The sequence below is a fragment of the Polypterus senegalus genome, chromosome 3 (genome assembly GCF_016835505.1).
Source record: "Polypterus senegalus isolate Bchr_013 chromosome 3, ASM1683550v1, whole genome shotgun sequence".
NCBI classification, from domain to species: Eukaryota; Metazoa; Chordata; class Cladistia; order Polypteriformes; family Polypteridae; genus Polypterus; species Polypterus senegalus.
In genome coordinates this window covers 117275235-117289852 of record NC_053156.1, presented here as the reverse complement: position 1 = coordinate 117289852, position 14618 = coordinate 117275235, and the positions used below count along the sequence as shown (strand labels likewise).

At 33.4% G+C, this 14618-nt stretch overlaps 1 protein-coding gene across 2 annotated transcripts in view; it reads right to left on the bottom strand.

Annotated features, from left to right (window-relative positions):
• Positions 1–14618, bottom strand: part of hace1 (HECT domain and ankyrin repeat containing E3 ubiquitin protein ligase 1) — a 134195-nt gene that overhangs the window by 69490 nt on the left and 50087 nt on the right. For both annotated transcript variants that reach the window (XM_039747856.1, XM_039747857.1), the window contains exons 13-15: positions 14454–14522; positions 11840–11927; positions 7838–7949 (exon numbers count right to left, since the gene is read on the bottom strand). In XM_039747856.1, coding sequence (XP_039603790.1) covers positions 7838–7949; positions 11840–11927; positions 14454–14522 — 269 coding nt within the window. The remainder of the gene's footprint in view (positions 1–7837; positions 7950–11839; positions 11928–14453; positions 14523–14618) is intronic.

Below are 14618 nucleotides of genomic sequence, written 5' to 3'. Positions count from 1 at the left end.
GACCCTGGATGGCTAATGATTTTCTTGATCTGAATCAAAATAAAACTGAGGTGCTTATAGTGGGTCCATCAGCTAAAGCCCAAATTGGTCTTGGACTTCTCGGCTCTTTCTGTCTTTTGCAAACCTCACGTCCGCAGTCTAGGTGTTATCATTGACAGTAACCTCTCTTTTGAGAAACAAGTTAATTCTGTAGTCAAGAGTTGCTTTTTCAAGCTTTATCTATTAGGTAAAATCAAGTCTTTTTTATCTCTTAGGGATCTTGAGAAAGCTACTCATGCTTTTATTTTTTCTCGCCTCGATTACTGCAACTCGCTGTATTCTGGGATTAACAAATCCCTGATACAAAGGTTACAGTAGGTCCAGAATGCTGCCGCTCACTTTCTGGTTGGAGCAAGAAAGTATGACTCCGTTTCTCCTATTTTAGCTTCTTTACACTAGCTGCCTATCAGTTTTCGAATTGATTTTAAAATCTTGTTGCTTGTTTTTAAATCTTTACATGGACTTGCTCCTGCCTATTTATCTGAATTGTGTGCTTTACACCAGTCATCCAGAGTGCTTAGATCTTCCGGTCAGTTGTCTCTTGTTGTCCCTTGAACCAAATGTAAAAACAAGGGGGATAGGGTTTTTGCAGCTGCTGCTCCTCGCCTGTGGAACTCTTTACCTCATCACATAAAAGGGTCATCTACAACTGAACAAGATTAAAGACTAATTTCTATTCATTTGCATTCCGTGACCTTCAGTAATACTGATTGTTCCCTCATTGTGATTATAAAACATGACTTCTATTTATTATGTATTTTATTTATGTTCTTATATTTTATTTCTGTTTTATTCATATTATTTGCTTGTTTCCTTTATTCTATTTTTGTAAAGCACTTTGGCCATAACATTCCTATTTTGTTTTAAATGTGCTATATAAATAAATTGACACTGACAAGAGCTCCAAAAAGATAACACTTGGAAATCTTAATCGACTTAGAAGACAGTCGTCACCATATGTAAATATGCGCTCCTTTTCATTGAACCGAATTGAATTCCTTTATTGTTATTATATGGTACAATGAGATTCAATATGCAAATACTCCATAAACTTATTTTCCTATAAAATGATAAAATAATAATAATAATATAATAAAAAAAATGAAAGTATAAGTGGCACAGGTTGTGAGGTTGTGCAATATTATGACTGTAGTGCAAAGTTTACAGTGAGGTACTTATTATCTTACTTATAAGTTCAAACAGTTCTACCAGGAGAACTTGATGAATTGACTGAGTGCGTTTACAGCTCTTGAGATGAAACTGTTTCTGAACCGCGAGGTCCCTACAGGAAAGGCTCTGAAGCGTTTGCCATTTGGGAGAAATTCAAATAGACTGTGCGCATGGCTGAGGGTGCACTGAGATTTAACAATGCTAAAGCAGCTATGGAATTCAGAATAGTTTGGCCATTCTGTGCATCATTATATTGTTACAGGTTGATTTCAATCAGATGCCTTAAACTAAAAATTGGTTAATTTCAGTGTATTTGAAAAGGCTGCATCAGGAATGTGAATATAAAAAATAAAGGGAAACCACACAGGAACAATAACTCTGCTTTGCAAAACTAAGTTGAAAATGTGCATATGCAATGGTTTGACCTGGTCTAAGAATGTGTGTGGCTTTACAATAAGTTTAGTTTTTATATATTGCGATGTGACCGTGGAAACGGGTGTATGCAACATTTTTGTGCGTACACACTGTTTATACATGAGGTCCCCGGTCTTTGCCAAGGTGTTAATTGGAAAACTTTAGTCTTGCCTTGATGTTCTTTTTAGACAGAGATCTAATTTTAGATTTCTGTAATATAATTTGCACTCTTTCTAATTGTAGACTCATGCACTTTGACATCAACAATGGAAAGACCTACCTGTAGGTCCTGTGATGAAGTTGTGGGATTCTTAGAGTTTTCTTTCAGAATCAGGTGTTCTGCTCTCCATAATCCTTAGGGTAAGATACATGTCCACCTGCAACTGTCATTTGTTGCAGAGGATATCAGGCTTCATGCAGTTAAAGGCTGATGTAAAGTAAATAAACACTATTCTCACCTATAATTGTGTTTTTTTCAAATGTGTATATCCTCCATTGCACATTTCTGTTTATATGCGGACTACAATGGATCCAAAGAGGAGCCACACTTTAAAATAAGGCACACAAAAACACGTTGCTCCAGACATTTTACTATGAGTGAGGTAAGGGCCACTGGATGATAATCATTTAATTCAATTTGGTAGTTATTTTTTGGATTTGGGAAGAATTCAGAGCTCTTCCAAAGCTTTGGCACTCTGTACTCTTTAAGAGAGCAATTGAAAGGCTGACAAAAGATTCCCAAGAGCACTCCACAGCATTCTTTAAGGATCCTTCCCTTAATTAGATCACTTCCTGGATGTTCTAATCATTTGAACCTGATGTGATGCACCTGATACTAATTTTAGGCATTTAAGGTAGTGATAAATGTAGGGGCCTACTTACTTTTTCCACATGTAAAATTTGCACTTACGTTTATTTTAAATAATATAATTAACTAAAAAATGTAAATGTAGCATGATGTTTGCTATATTTTACCATCTTTACCTACTGACATTGTTAGATTAAGTCTTAATATGTCCACATATGCTAAAAAATATAAAAACATTTCATAGGGTGTGCTTACTTTATAACATTACTGCATACAGTACATATACTGTATATACTCCCCGTTTGTTATGTTACACTATTTGTTCTTATAATTGACTGTTTAACAGTCTAACAACCTGTAAGGTCACCATTGAAGACTGGTGTTTATCAGCATTAAAAATATAGTAATACCACATGTAATTTTAATATTAAAAAAAGAAAATCATCATTTAAATACTGCATGTTGTCTATCTTAAAGATGTCATTTTTTAAATCAATTTCTTTTTGGATAGCTGCAACTTTCCAAATTGTTCTTTCTAGGAGAAGTTTTAGTCTTTTTTTTTTAACTCTGTAAACCAAAAAATTGCAAAATCAAACTAAAAAATAATGGTTTAATTCCAAAATGAAAATTGACATTTCCCACTTCTAAATATTTTCCTGCAGACACTTTTTCCCTTAATTGCTTCAACTGTTGTCCTTTGACAGTTTTGTCAGATTAAACAACACATTCACCTGTCTTCTTAAACCATACCCCTCTTCATTACACAATTGCATTGAAAAATAAGACAAAAGAACATGAACTGGCTTTCTTAAAGAGATAAATGATAAAAAAAAATTATGAGAGGCAGAACACCAGTTATAGTATCTAAAATGTGTGTCATTTATGCTTCTAAACTATTTCTTCTGGACTGATTAATCCGGAGCGTTTTAAAGTCAACAATATGTTACTCATTTGTTTGTATACTGTTGTGAACTTTAAAAAATTGCAACATATAAACAAACTGACACCCAACATCAGGATGTTCATAGAAAAAGCTAACATTTTCTAAAATAAGAGGTGGGAAAATGCATACTTTATTTGATATGTTTGGTGATTGTGATGAAACTGCATATAACTTTAAATAATTATCTGTCACTTATAAAATGTCTTAAATTTCTAAATGGTTTAGCTATTTTCCATTTTTTGTAGAAACTATTAATCATGGACAGTTACAGTATGGTTTAATATCTTTTTTTTATCCTTAGCAAGTATAAAAATATAATAGTTATAAACCAAATTTCAAGGAATAAATAAGACAAAAAATGTCAGTATTATTCCTCTTTCCACCTATAATATTACAGCATATTACATTGCACACACATAGATCTAAGCATGATTATGCTGGGTGAACTACAATCATAATGATTATGGCAATGGGGCTGTGCAGAACCTAACATCAGTGTGAAAAAAAAATGCTTGACCATTCCACGGTAATAAGGTTTAGAAGTAAAATCCAGATGAAGGATCTGAGTTTACTTAATGCTCGTATAAAAACCATGCCGCACCAAGAAACCATATTTCAGTTACACTCCCTTAAGAATATACTTATTGATAACTAAATTTCCTAGATCTATCAGTTTTAAAACAGTGTGATAGCTGGTTATTTAAGAATAACTATTATTTATAATAAATTAATTAATTTATAATAATATATATAACATTTCTATTACATGGAATCCCATGTGTCAAAAGATCAGCCCTAGGCGCAACACAGCATGGTACTATGACATCTAGTATTAAAAAAAATCTTTTTCAAGGCATGTGAGTTAAATATCTATTTCACTCACACATTACTGGTTCTCATAGAAATGTAAAATCATTTTATTTGATCAAAAGTGATTAACTTTCATTGCGCAGAGATTATTTTATTTGAGCAAAACTGATTAGCTTTCATTGTGCAGAATGGCTAATACAAAAAGCTAATACAGAAACATGCACTGACTATCCAAAACAATTTATTCCTTAGCATCATTTGCAAAGAAAATATAAAAAATAGATTAACTAAAATTTTGCGGACAAGACTGAGAGGGGCACTGATCTTGAGAAAGACTTTAAATGATGTAATATTTAATTCCAAGAATCAGTACCTTGTGTAAAGGTATGTTTACTTGTTTGTACCATAATCATACAATAACAAATATACTGTACATCTGCATTTACACACACACTGTCAGTAAGATAAATAAGTCAGGGGCTGACAAAGGAGACAGTAACACTGTTATTTATTATTATCACTTGCCTGACGCTATTATCCATGGCAATTTACAACTTTTGAGATACAATTGGTTTGACTTGCTCATGGTCACACAATTGCAGTAGTGGAACCCTCAGCCTCATGGTTTGAAGTCAAAAATCTATGCAACACTGCTTCCCTCCTGCATACTCACATAAACAAATATCTTACACATATGCAGATATTAAGAACTAAGTAGATAACGGTAACACAAATCAATCAGAACACAAAAATCTGTTACCTCTATCAAGAACAAATTAAGAAAAATACTTTATGCATTGCAACTTTAGTCTTAAACTAAATTCAGCTGGTGAAGACAGTGAATGGATGGATAGATGTTATGCAGGAAAATGACCTCAGTCTTCAAGTCTTGCAGGTACCATAACATAGGAGCAACAAGCTTAGTCAGCTTTTGCAATCTTTTTTGAATAACAATACTGGATCTATATCTAAGGTTTTATGTAACAAACACCTACTTTTACAAGTGTAAATATTAGGGCTGGGAAAGTTAACATGTTAATTTTTTGTGATTAATGTGGCCCATTTAATGCATTAAAAACACTGTTGCATCCAGGGCCAGATACAGACATTTTTTTTAGCATGCCAGCAGCAAAGGCGTAGGTAGAACAGTGTTTTACAACTGTTGTTCTGTGGTGGCACACCTTTTGTAACCCAAAAAATCTCAAGGCACACCACTGTTCTACAAATCAAAAAAGTATTAAATCTCTTAGATGTGCTAAAGTATCCGAATGAGCAGAACATGGTGCGGCAAAAAGTGCAGCTTGGAGATTGACGCTCTCAAAGACGGCTCTTGTGTAGAGTATAATTTTCAATTGTTGAATGTGATGAACAATTGAAGATTGTATTGCAGAGTTTTAACACAAGTTTTAATGTACTGTATGCCCAATTAAGAGAAATATACTCTTTCAATTAAATCAGTCTTTAGCAGTGCATTCAAAGTTAACAGTTGTTTTGATCATTTCTTTCTTTGACAGGTCAATGTTTCATATGCTATGCCAATTTGACAATTAATACACACCTTGTTTTCTTATTGCGTTCTTTTTAACTTATCTTTTAGGAATGCATTCAAATTCAAGTTGTACTTGATCAAGTAGCATTTTTTCAAGTTTAAACTATGCCATTCATTTTCTTTTAATTCCTTTGCATTGATTCCACCTTAAATTTGTGATTCAGTGTGTATTTACTTCATGATTTATGTATTCATTTTATAATTACATCTTTTAATGTTAGATGCAATTAATTACATACACTTATGCAACTAATTCATTTTTTGAATCGATTCTCAGCCCCTGATGCAGGATTGGCACTCCAGCCATCATAAAAAAACTCACGCTGTTCACTGTGGTGCTGAGATTTCACCTGTTGTACAGCTGCACTTGGGTCCCAATCTCCCAACCTCCACCCCCTCTCTTATTAGAAGTACAATGCTAACAATAGATTTCCAAGAACTATTACAGCCAATGGAAGCAATGGGAGGTGTTAATAGGTACTGTATGAAAGAGGCTATTTAAACAAAATTAAAACATTTTCTAACATGTGTGTGAATGAGAGAGAGGTCAGAGGAATGGTGGGGATGCAGGGAGCAGAGATGCCATAGGTGTAGAAGTTTAATTACTTGGGATCAACAGTACAGAGCAACAGGGAGTGTGGAAGAGAGTGCAGGAAGGGTCGAGTGGGTGGAGAAGAGTGTTAGAGTGATTTCTGACAGACAGGTATCAGCAAGAGTGAAAGGGAAGGTCTACAGGATGGCAGTAAGACCAGCTATGTTATATGGTTTGTAGACAGTGGCAATGAACAAAAAAACAGGAGACAGAGCTTGAGGTGGCATAATTAAAGATGTTAAGATTTGCATTGGGTGTAATGAGGATGTACATGATTAGAAATGAGTACATTAGAGGGTCAGCTCAAGTTGGATAGTTGGTGAGGAGACAGCATTGAAAACAGCATTACTAACTGCATACAAAATGCCTAAAAGTTGTAAATTCAGGAAGGCATCATGCTGCTCCCTGAGGTAGCCATGCCCTCCTTTTCATTTCAGCTTGCCTTGAATAATCTAATAAGTCACTAATTCAACAAATTCAATTTTTTTCTCATTTCCTTTAACATAAGAAATTAAAGATGCATTCTGCAAACAATCACAGTATTCTGTTAACAGATCAAAAATAACTAGATATTTCACCAAGGACTACCCTGAAATGAAATCAGGTATTACACAGGTAATTAGTGTATAATTATAAACTTCTACTGACTGACTAAATGATAAAATTTGTATTTGTCATAATAGTGTTATTACTGTGAAACTAGACACTAATCCAAAAGGGTGCAGTTTCATCTTATGCAGCTGGCCTACTGTGTAACCCTGAGCAAGTAAATTAATCTGCTTGTACTGCAAGTATAAAAATGTGCAGTATATAAACAATTTTTTAATGTATCCATAAATTACCTTGAGGTGGTGTTCAGCATAGAGAGCCTCTACAACAGCTAAAGTTGTTTGTTTAGTAAATTCATAGACAAAACCACATTTAGATCAGAAAGGTTTATAGACTACTGTAAAATATTTATAACATGAAGACACAAGTTTACTCATTTGTAAATAAATCTCACCTTGTACATTAAAATACCCTAATTACACATAAGTAGAGCCCAGATAGTTAAATGTCCAGCTTGTATGTAAAGACAACTGGTAGTACCAGTGACAATTTAGGTATGTCATAGTAAAAGGATAAATAATTGTAATTCTTAAGGATCTGCAGAAATTTCCTTTCACTTTAACACTCTAGTTTTTTTTTTTTGTTCTGATAACTAGAAAACTGTATGAAATACACAATGAAAAGTGAAAGGGCCAAATAATTTATTGCCATTTTAAGATACCTAAAAACTCTTGCTCACATTTGTCTATAAGTAATTGTTGCCCTATATACAGAAAACGATCCGTTAAGCTCGAAACTCTTTGCAAAATCTATTTTATTCATGCACTGGCATACTTTCAAGTAATTAACTGGCTTAGTAAAAGTATTTTTTATTTTATTCTTCAATAATTAAATCAGTGTAGCCTTTATGAGCATTGGAACAATCAATTAATAAGGTGCTTGAATAGGAGTTTTAATCAGTACCTCGGTTAACAAGAAGGATGTCATTTTCATTGACAGGCCTGTGTACCATGTCAGAGTCTGGCTGGCCTGCTAGAAGGTGCTCGTAGAACCACTCACATCGGTCTTTGAAGGGCTGCAGAAACATTAAGATGAAACATGACAGCTAATTAACAAGTTAATTCCCTTGTTGCGATTTCTAAGTGAGCCACTTATTTTTTATTAGTAAAAATATTTAAAGCAGTACTAGATAAGTAAAAACAGAGATTGTCTGTCATTTCCTGCACCAAATGTAATGCTTTCATTTAAAAGAAAATGAAAATTTAATGCTAAAACTCATAATTCAGGTTGATTTTAAAGTAATAAAGCTGCACATTTCCCAAATTTGATTAGATACTGGACTGTAAAGTCAGAGAACTATGGAATACATGATGAGAGAAAATGCATAATCAAGTTTAATGCTACAGTATTTTAAATTTTTTTCCTGTTCTATTTTTTTTTTTTCAATTTATTCTGCTCAGCCTAATCATTTTACTGAAATTTCTTTCAAGTTATTTCTGCTAATACTATAACTTATAACTTTATACATGTTAGTAATTTAAATAGTTGTATTGTCATAATAATATCAGCTTCTTGAAATTTGATTCAGGTATACTCATGTAAGAAAATATAAGAAAAGGTGCAACAAACTGTAATAATGTTTCCACAACATACCATAATCTAGTATAAAATAAACACACTTGGACATATTCATCAGATTTGTGTAGACAATACTTAATGTGAAGATGTTAAGTTCGTATCCCTAACAAGTTACGGATAAGTTGTTAACTGAAATCTGACATCTTTGGTCTTGAATTGACACAATTCAGTTACCAGATGAAATGAGTGCTCCATCATATTGTTTTTATGAAAATTCGCCAAAAAACTGCTATGAAGAATTGTCATTTTACAGCATTTGCTGTGCTGTAGATCAGTGTTGCATATTGTAGCCCCTCTCCTAGGCACAGTCTTTGTGGAATTTGTGCTTTCTCCCTAATTCTGTGTTTATTTCTCACTGGGTACTTCAAGTTTAACTCTTGCATTCTGTGGATATGGAAATTAGGTTTGTTACTGACTTTAAACTGGCACAGTATGTATGTCCTGCACTAAAATGGCACCTTGGCTAGTAGTTCCTGTCTTGTATGCAATGGTGATGGGAGAGATTTTGACCCCTAAAGCTGAATTTCATTAACACATGGAAAATAGGTGAACATAGGGATTGTATGACATTAAAAGTATTTCTTCTGAGTCAGAAAAGCCAAATTACTATTAAAATTAATGATTTTTCATTTTCTTTAAATAATTTTTCATCAATCCTCAATTTTACTTTAAATTATTTGAGTGTTTTAAAAAGTGGAATGTGATGTCAACCAAAGTCAAAAGCCGATTAAGGCACTTACTTAATCAAAACTAAACAAGCCATCTTGAAGTTCCAAGTCCAGAATGCTAGATACTCAACTACAGCATTTGCTTACTAAAAGATTTCCACTTAAATTAAAACTATGCAAATAATGGGCCATCTTGCTTTAAAATGGGCAATATTATCCAAAGCAGGCAATACCATCCAATTTTTGTTTTTGGATAAACCCTTCCCCTACAAAGTGAGATAGTGGCTAGGAATCTGCACTTCGAATCCCGTAAATGGCAAAAGGGACTATGCTCTGTTGGGCCCTTGAGCAAGGCCCTTAACCTGCAGTTGCTGAGTGTTTTGAATAGTGAGAAAAGCACTATATAAATGCAAAGAAAGAAAGAATTAAATTCACTATGATATTTTAAAATATTTGTAATATTTTACTGCTAAATTTCCACTCTTAATACATTATATAAATTTGTTGTGAAACTTACAGTTAAAAAAAGTTCCTTTTTTCACTAAACAGTTTCTGATTTGTTATCACCATCTTTGTATAGATTGCAATTTTGCAATAAAGGTGAAATAAGTTCTGACAGATTTCTCTTGGTTTCATTTCTTATCACACAAAACCTGCCATTTTGGCAAGAGTGTGTAGATTTTGTATATCCACTCTAACATCAATGGTACTACTCTGAAAATGTGCCTTCAATAAAATATAGAACTCTCATATATTAATAAATTAAGGTAACACTTCATTAACATTAGTAATACTACTAAGTAATTTACTCTTAAGTAACAAGACTTTAACAAAGGTTTCTTTTGGGGTTTTTAACAATTACAAAGTATTAGTAAAGTTCTTATTCAACTGTGCAACGTGGCCTACTAAAATAAATTCAGTTGGGAATGATCAGAAGTAGCTTATGTGAAATATATTTATATTGCTATTACATGGTTCTGCGTAAGACCTGTCAGTACTTCATATTCATAAGTACTTTTAACAGCATAGTCTTAATATGTCACACTGCACAGAGATGAAGGAATACAGAAGAATACATGATTAACTGATGCATTTTTGCAGTACCTAAACTAAGGGTTACCTAAATGAAATTCATCTTGTGCTCTATAGTCATAAATATCCAATCCATTTTACCTTTATAAAACATCTCTAGTCCATTGTGTCCTACATATTTTTGAAGAACTTAAACTTGGTTCATGGAACCTCACCAACATACAGAAAAGCATGCAAGAACAAGAAACCAAAATTAAAGGCACAATACTCTTCCCCACTGCACCTTACTAAAATCTCTTCCCTAACAGAAAATAACACAGAATGAAACATTTTTCCTAACCAAGTGCATACATTTATTTGAAACTGAATTTTTGACAACATCTACCAGTCTCTTCCAATACAGAAATGATGCAGCAATTAAAAGATCCTAATTATTTGTTATGCAAATTGAAAACAGCTACTTCAGGCCAGGGTGTCATGGTGACACAGTGGACAGCACTGGGCCCTGTCAGCAACAGAGGCCCAAATTCAGTTTCCTACACATTCATTTGTATGGAATTTGCACTCCCATTATGTTCAAGTGGGTTTTTTCCCAATACTCTAGTTACTTCACATATAGGGAAACAAGTCTGAGGTTAATTTAACTACAAGCATTTGTAAATTTGTGAATCTGTCTATCTTAAAATAAAGAAACATTCTGGGCAACTAGTTTTAGTGTTTTTATTTTGCCTTGACACCAACGTTTATATTTTGCATATTGTCCTCTCCTTTACCTCCAACATCCGCTACTGATGGCAAACAGATCCCTAGTACAAGTTAATGAACCACCAGCAGACTGTTTACACTTGTAGAAAGTAACTTGCTGTCACTGGCTGTTTGAATAGGTAGTCACTCCGGCATCTGCAAGTCTAGCTGGGAGTGCATGGAAACATTTCCATCAGTACACTGGTTCTGCTTAGTGAAGGTCTGTAGACATTTTGTACTGGTCCACAAAAAGACAGGTATGGCACATATTTTAACCCTGTTATTGTCTACTTCCTTCTTTCCTTGCCTAATTTGTTACTGATTCCACACAAACTCTCCAGGGGAAACACTACCAGTCCCTAAGATCCAAAACCACGCAATACCAAACATCTTCTTTCCTAGAGTTACATCTGTATCTTACAGTAATAATAAAACACAACATCAATATAATATTAAAACAATCAAGGGTCATCTTCTATCATTATTTCTATCAGTATGTACGATATAAGTTCTTCACTAAATATCAACTATCAACATTTTTTACTATTTTGTATTTGTACGGTTTATATGGAATATATGCGAAGAACATACGAAATTTGACAAATGAGAGGAGACCATTCAGTCCATCAAGCCCGGTTGTTCAGCTAACAGCTACGCTGTCCCAAGATGTCATCTAGGTACTTCTTAAAGGTTGTCTAGGTTTCTGCTTCAACAACATGAATCAGGAGTTTGTTTCAGATTCCCAAATCTCCATATACATTAACCTAAATGATATTTGCTTTAAAAAGTACAACCAATGCTAAATTCAAATTGCCATGCTTCTGTACTTTTAGTTTTCATTTAGTAGCAGAGATTACTGTTAAATTCAAATAAACATCCATACCTGTGCTTTAATGATGTGCATAAACCTAGACATCAACTCTGGACATTCAAGCAGAAAATGAAAATGGTTGAAAATAATTTTTGGATTTCTGGAAAAAAGAAAGAAATTTTTTAAGGAAAACAGGAACATGCTTTGTGAAACACTTTAATTTAATAAGGCAAGAGAACTATGCCTTATTTAGCATAACACATATTTAAACTAATACTGGAGTTTTTGATTACTTGCCTTGTTTGTATATTTGTCTCTCTCTAGCCAGCTTTTAAATCTCCTAAGTATTCAGAACATGTCAATTTCAATTTCATTAACATAATGATGCAGATGGTAATCTAGAGTGGTGATGGGCAACATAAATTCTGTCATTATTGCTTTTGTGAAAAAGTATCAGGCTCAATAAGTGTAACAGCCTATTCGGTTCCATCAAAGTATATTTTTGTAAAGAAAAAGCTCTTTAAAAATAAACACAGGTGCATTATGGGTTTTTGCACTTAGTTCTGTAGTTGAATGATTTTTAGGATAGTAGATGAAGAATGCATTTGTACAGTAACTATGTGAGAAGGAGACTGGAACTGGTAGTTTGAAATAGCCAGGTGTTTATGTGCCAGATAAATATGTCACTTGTAACTGATCATTCTTTGTCACATCATACTTTTGGAAAGCTGGTTTGTCTGCTTTTAAGTTAGTGAAGATAAAGTATCACAAACGGCTTGATGCAGGAAGCGATTTAAGAGTGAAATAGCCTTCAATTATGTATGCCTGTGCACACGTTTACAATAAGATGTAACTCCAACCAGTGTTTTAAAAAGTAAATACCATTTCTGATAGAAGAATCATAAAGGTAAAAAGGTATCCATGTTTACTATAAATACTGTTATATGTTTGCTCCTCTATTGTGGATGTCACAAACAACAAATATGTTGGGTTAGTGTATGAGAAGTGGATGTGTGGGATGGAAGGTTTGAAAAATTGTGACCTTCTGAACTATAGAGTGCTTTCAGAGTAGAATCTTAATACCATCAGCAAAGAAGCATACTGGTATTTAAACTTTTTAAAAAGCTTATCAGAGACAGACTGAAGCATGGAGTACAAGCTGAAATATATACTAAACTAGATATAAAACTGCATTTTTGTTAAGCTTTCAATAAATGATTACTGCATTTACTTTGCATTTTTTTATATATTTTTGGAGTTTAAATTAACCGTAAGTGTGTAATTGAGCTGAAATTAGACTATAAAGAATATGATTTCGTGATCAGTAAGTTGTTTGCTTTAAGGAGATAAACTATATGGAGAACTATCCCCATATATAATCAGCTGTTCTATAACATTATCACTGCAAAATATGACTATTGGAACAGATAATATGACACATACTGTATGTATGCTGCTATCATTACAAATCTTTAAAGTGATGATAGCTTTATACATGGTTTAATTTTATTCTTTTATGTTAATCTATAGACAATGTAAGTTATTAATACACAATAATATAGTAACCTCACTGTGAACTGCTGGGTATAATCTTAAAAAGCCTTTTTTATTATGATACAATATGTCTTAAATACTTAAGCAGCATCAAATCCAATCAACTTGCAGGAAGAATGGCAGGTGTCTATACATTGCTTGCATAATATTTCATAACACATTTCAATTAATACAAACAGAGAGACAAAAGCAAGCTTATTTGAAAGGCCAGATGCCAATTACAGATATAATAAACCATCTTTAATCAGTTACAAAATTTCTGAAGGTGGTCCGTGCTTCTCTCCTCAGAGACATAATATTGTCTCAAACTTTACTGATGATAAAATTACTAGTGGAACATCCTTATTTAAAAAAAAAAACACAACTGTTGCTATAGAATCATCTAATCGAGTAAATTATCCAGTAACTAAAATCTCTGCAAGCCAACAAACCCAATCTGTGGGCAGAATGCATATTTAACATACCTGTTCCTTGAAATATTCCCACAGCATATCTGAGTCAGATACTGCAGTTTGTGAGTTGTCTTACTAAACTCTCAGGGACAATCTAACTTAATTTAAGTTCTTTCCTCTTCAGAAGTAGCACTTGTGTGGTTGAGGATGAACTAAATGGAGCTGCCGGAAAGTAACACTCTATGATGGTATCAGGAGATTTTGTTCAAGATTTAACAGGAAAAATACAAATTCTGTATGAGATACAAAACGCTTTTCACAAGGACTTGATAATTTTAGGAACTGCAAACATTGGTTAAAACAAAAAGCAAGAATGACATGTAGACATAGTCAAGAGAGTGGGTGCAAGAGGAATGCTTTGTTGTGTTTGATGAGTAAGCAGGGAATCCACCTCACCCGCCACAGCTGAATATTACTAAAGCTTACCAAGTTAGCGCAATCTCTTTCAGACTACATTTGTATACATCCATCCATCCATTATCCAACCCGCTATATCCTAACTACAGGGTCAAGGAGGTCTGCTGGAACCAATCCCACATACCATAATTAAAAAGAAAAAAAAGTCATCTTTAATTTAGGATTTGTTCTACCTTGAACTGATACACTTTACTATAGTAAAAGAAATATTATGCTGTATATATAAGATATAATAAACACATCATAATCAAGGAAATGCCAACCTTGTAACAAAACATTTCAGCACTTCATCATGTTTACAAACAAATTCTATGAAGCGTGGAGATGTCATCCTGAACAAAAAAAAAAAAACACAATTAATAAAAAGCATAGCATTGCACCTTGTCACAGCTCATTATAAATCACATGAATCTCTCAGCATTATCTCC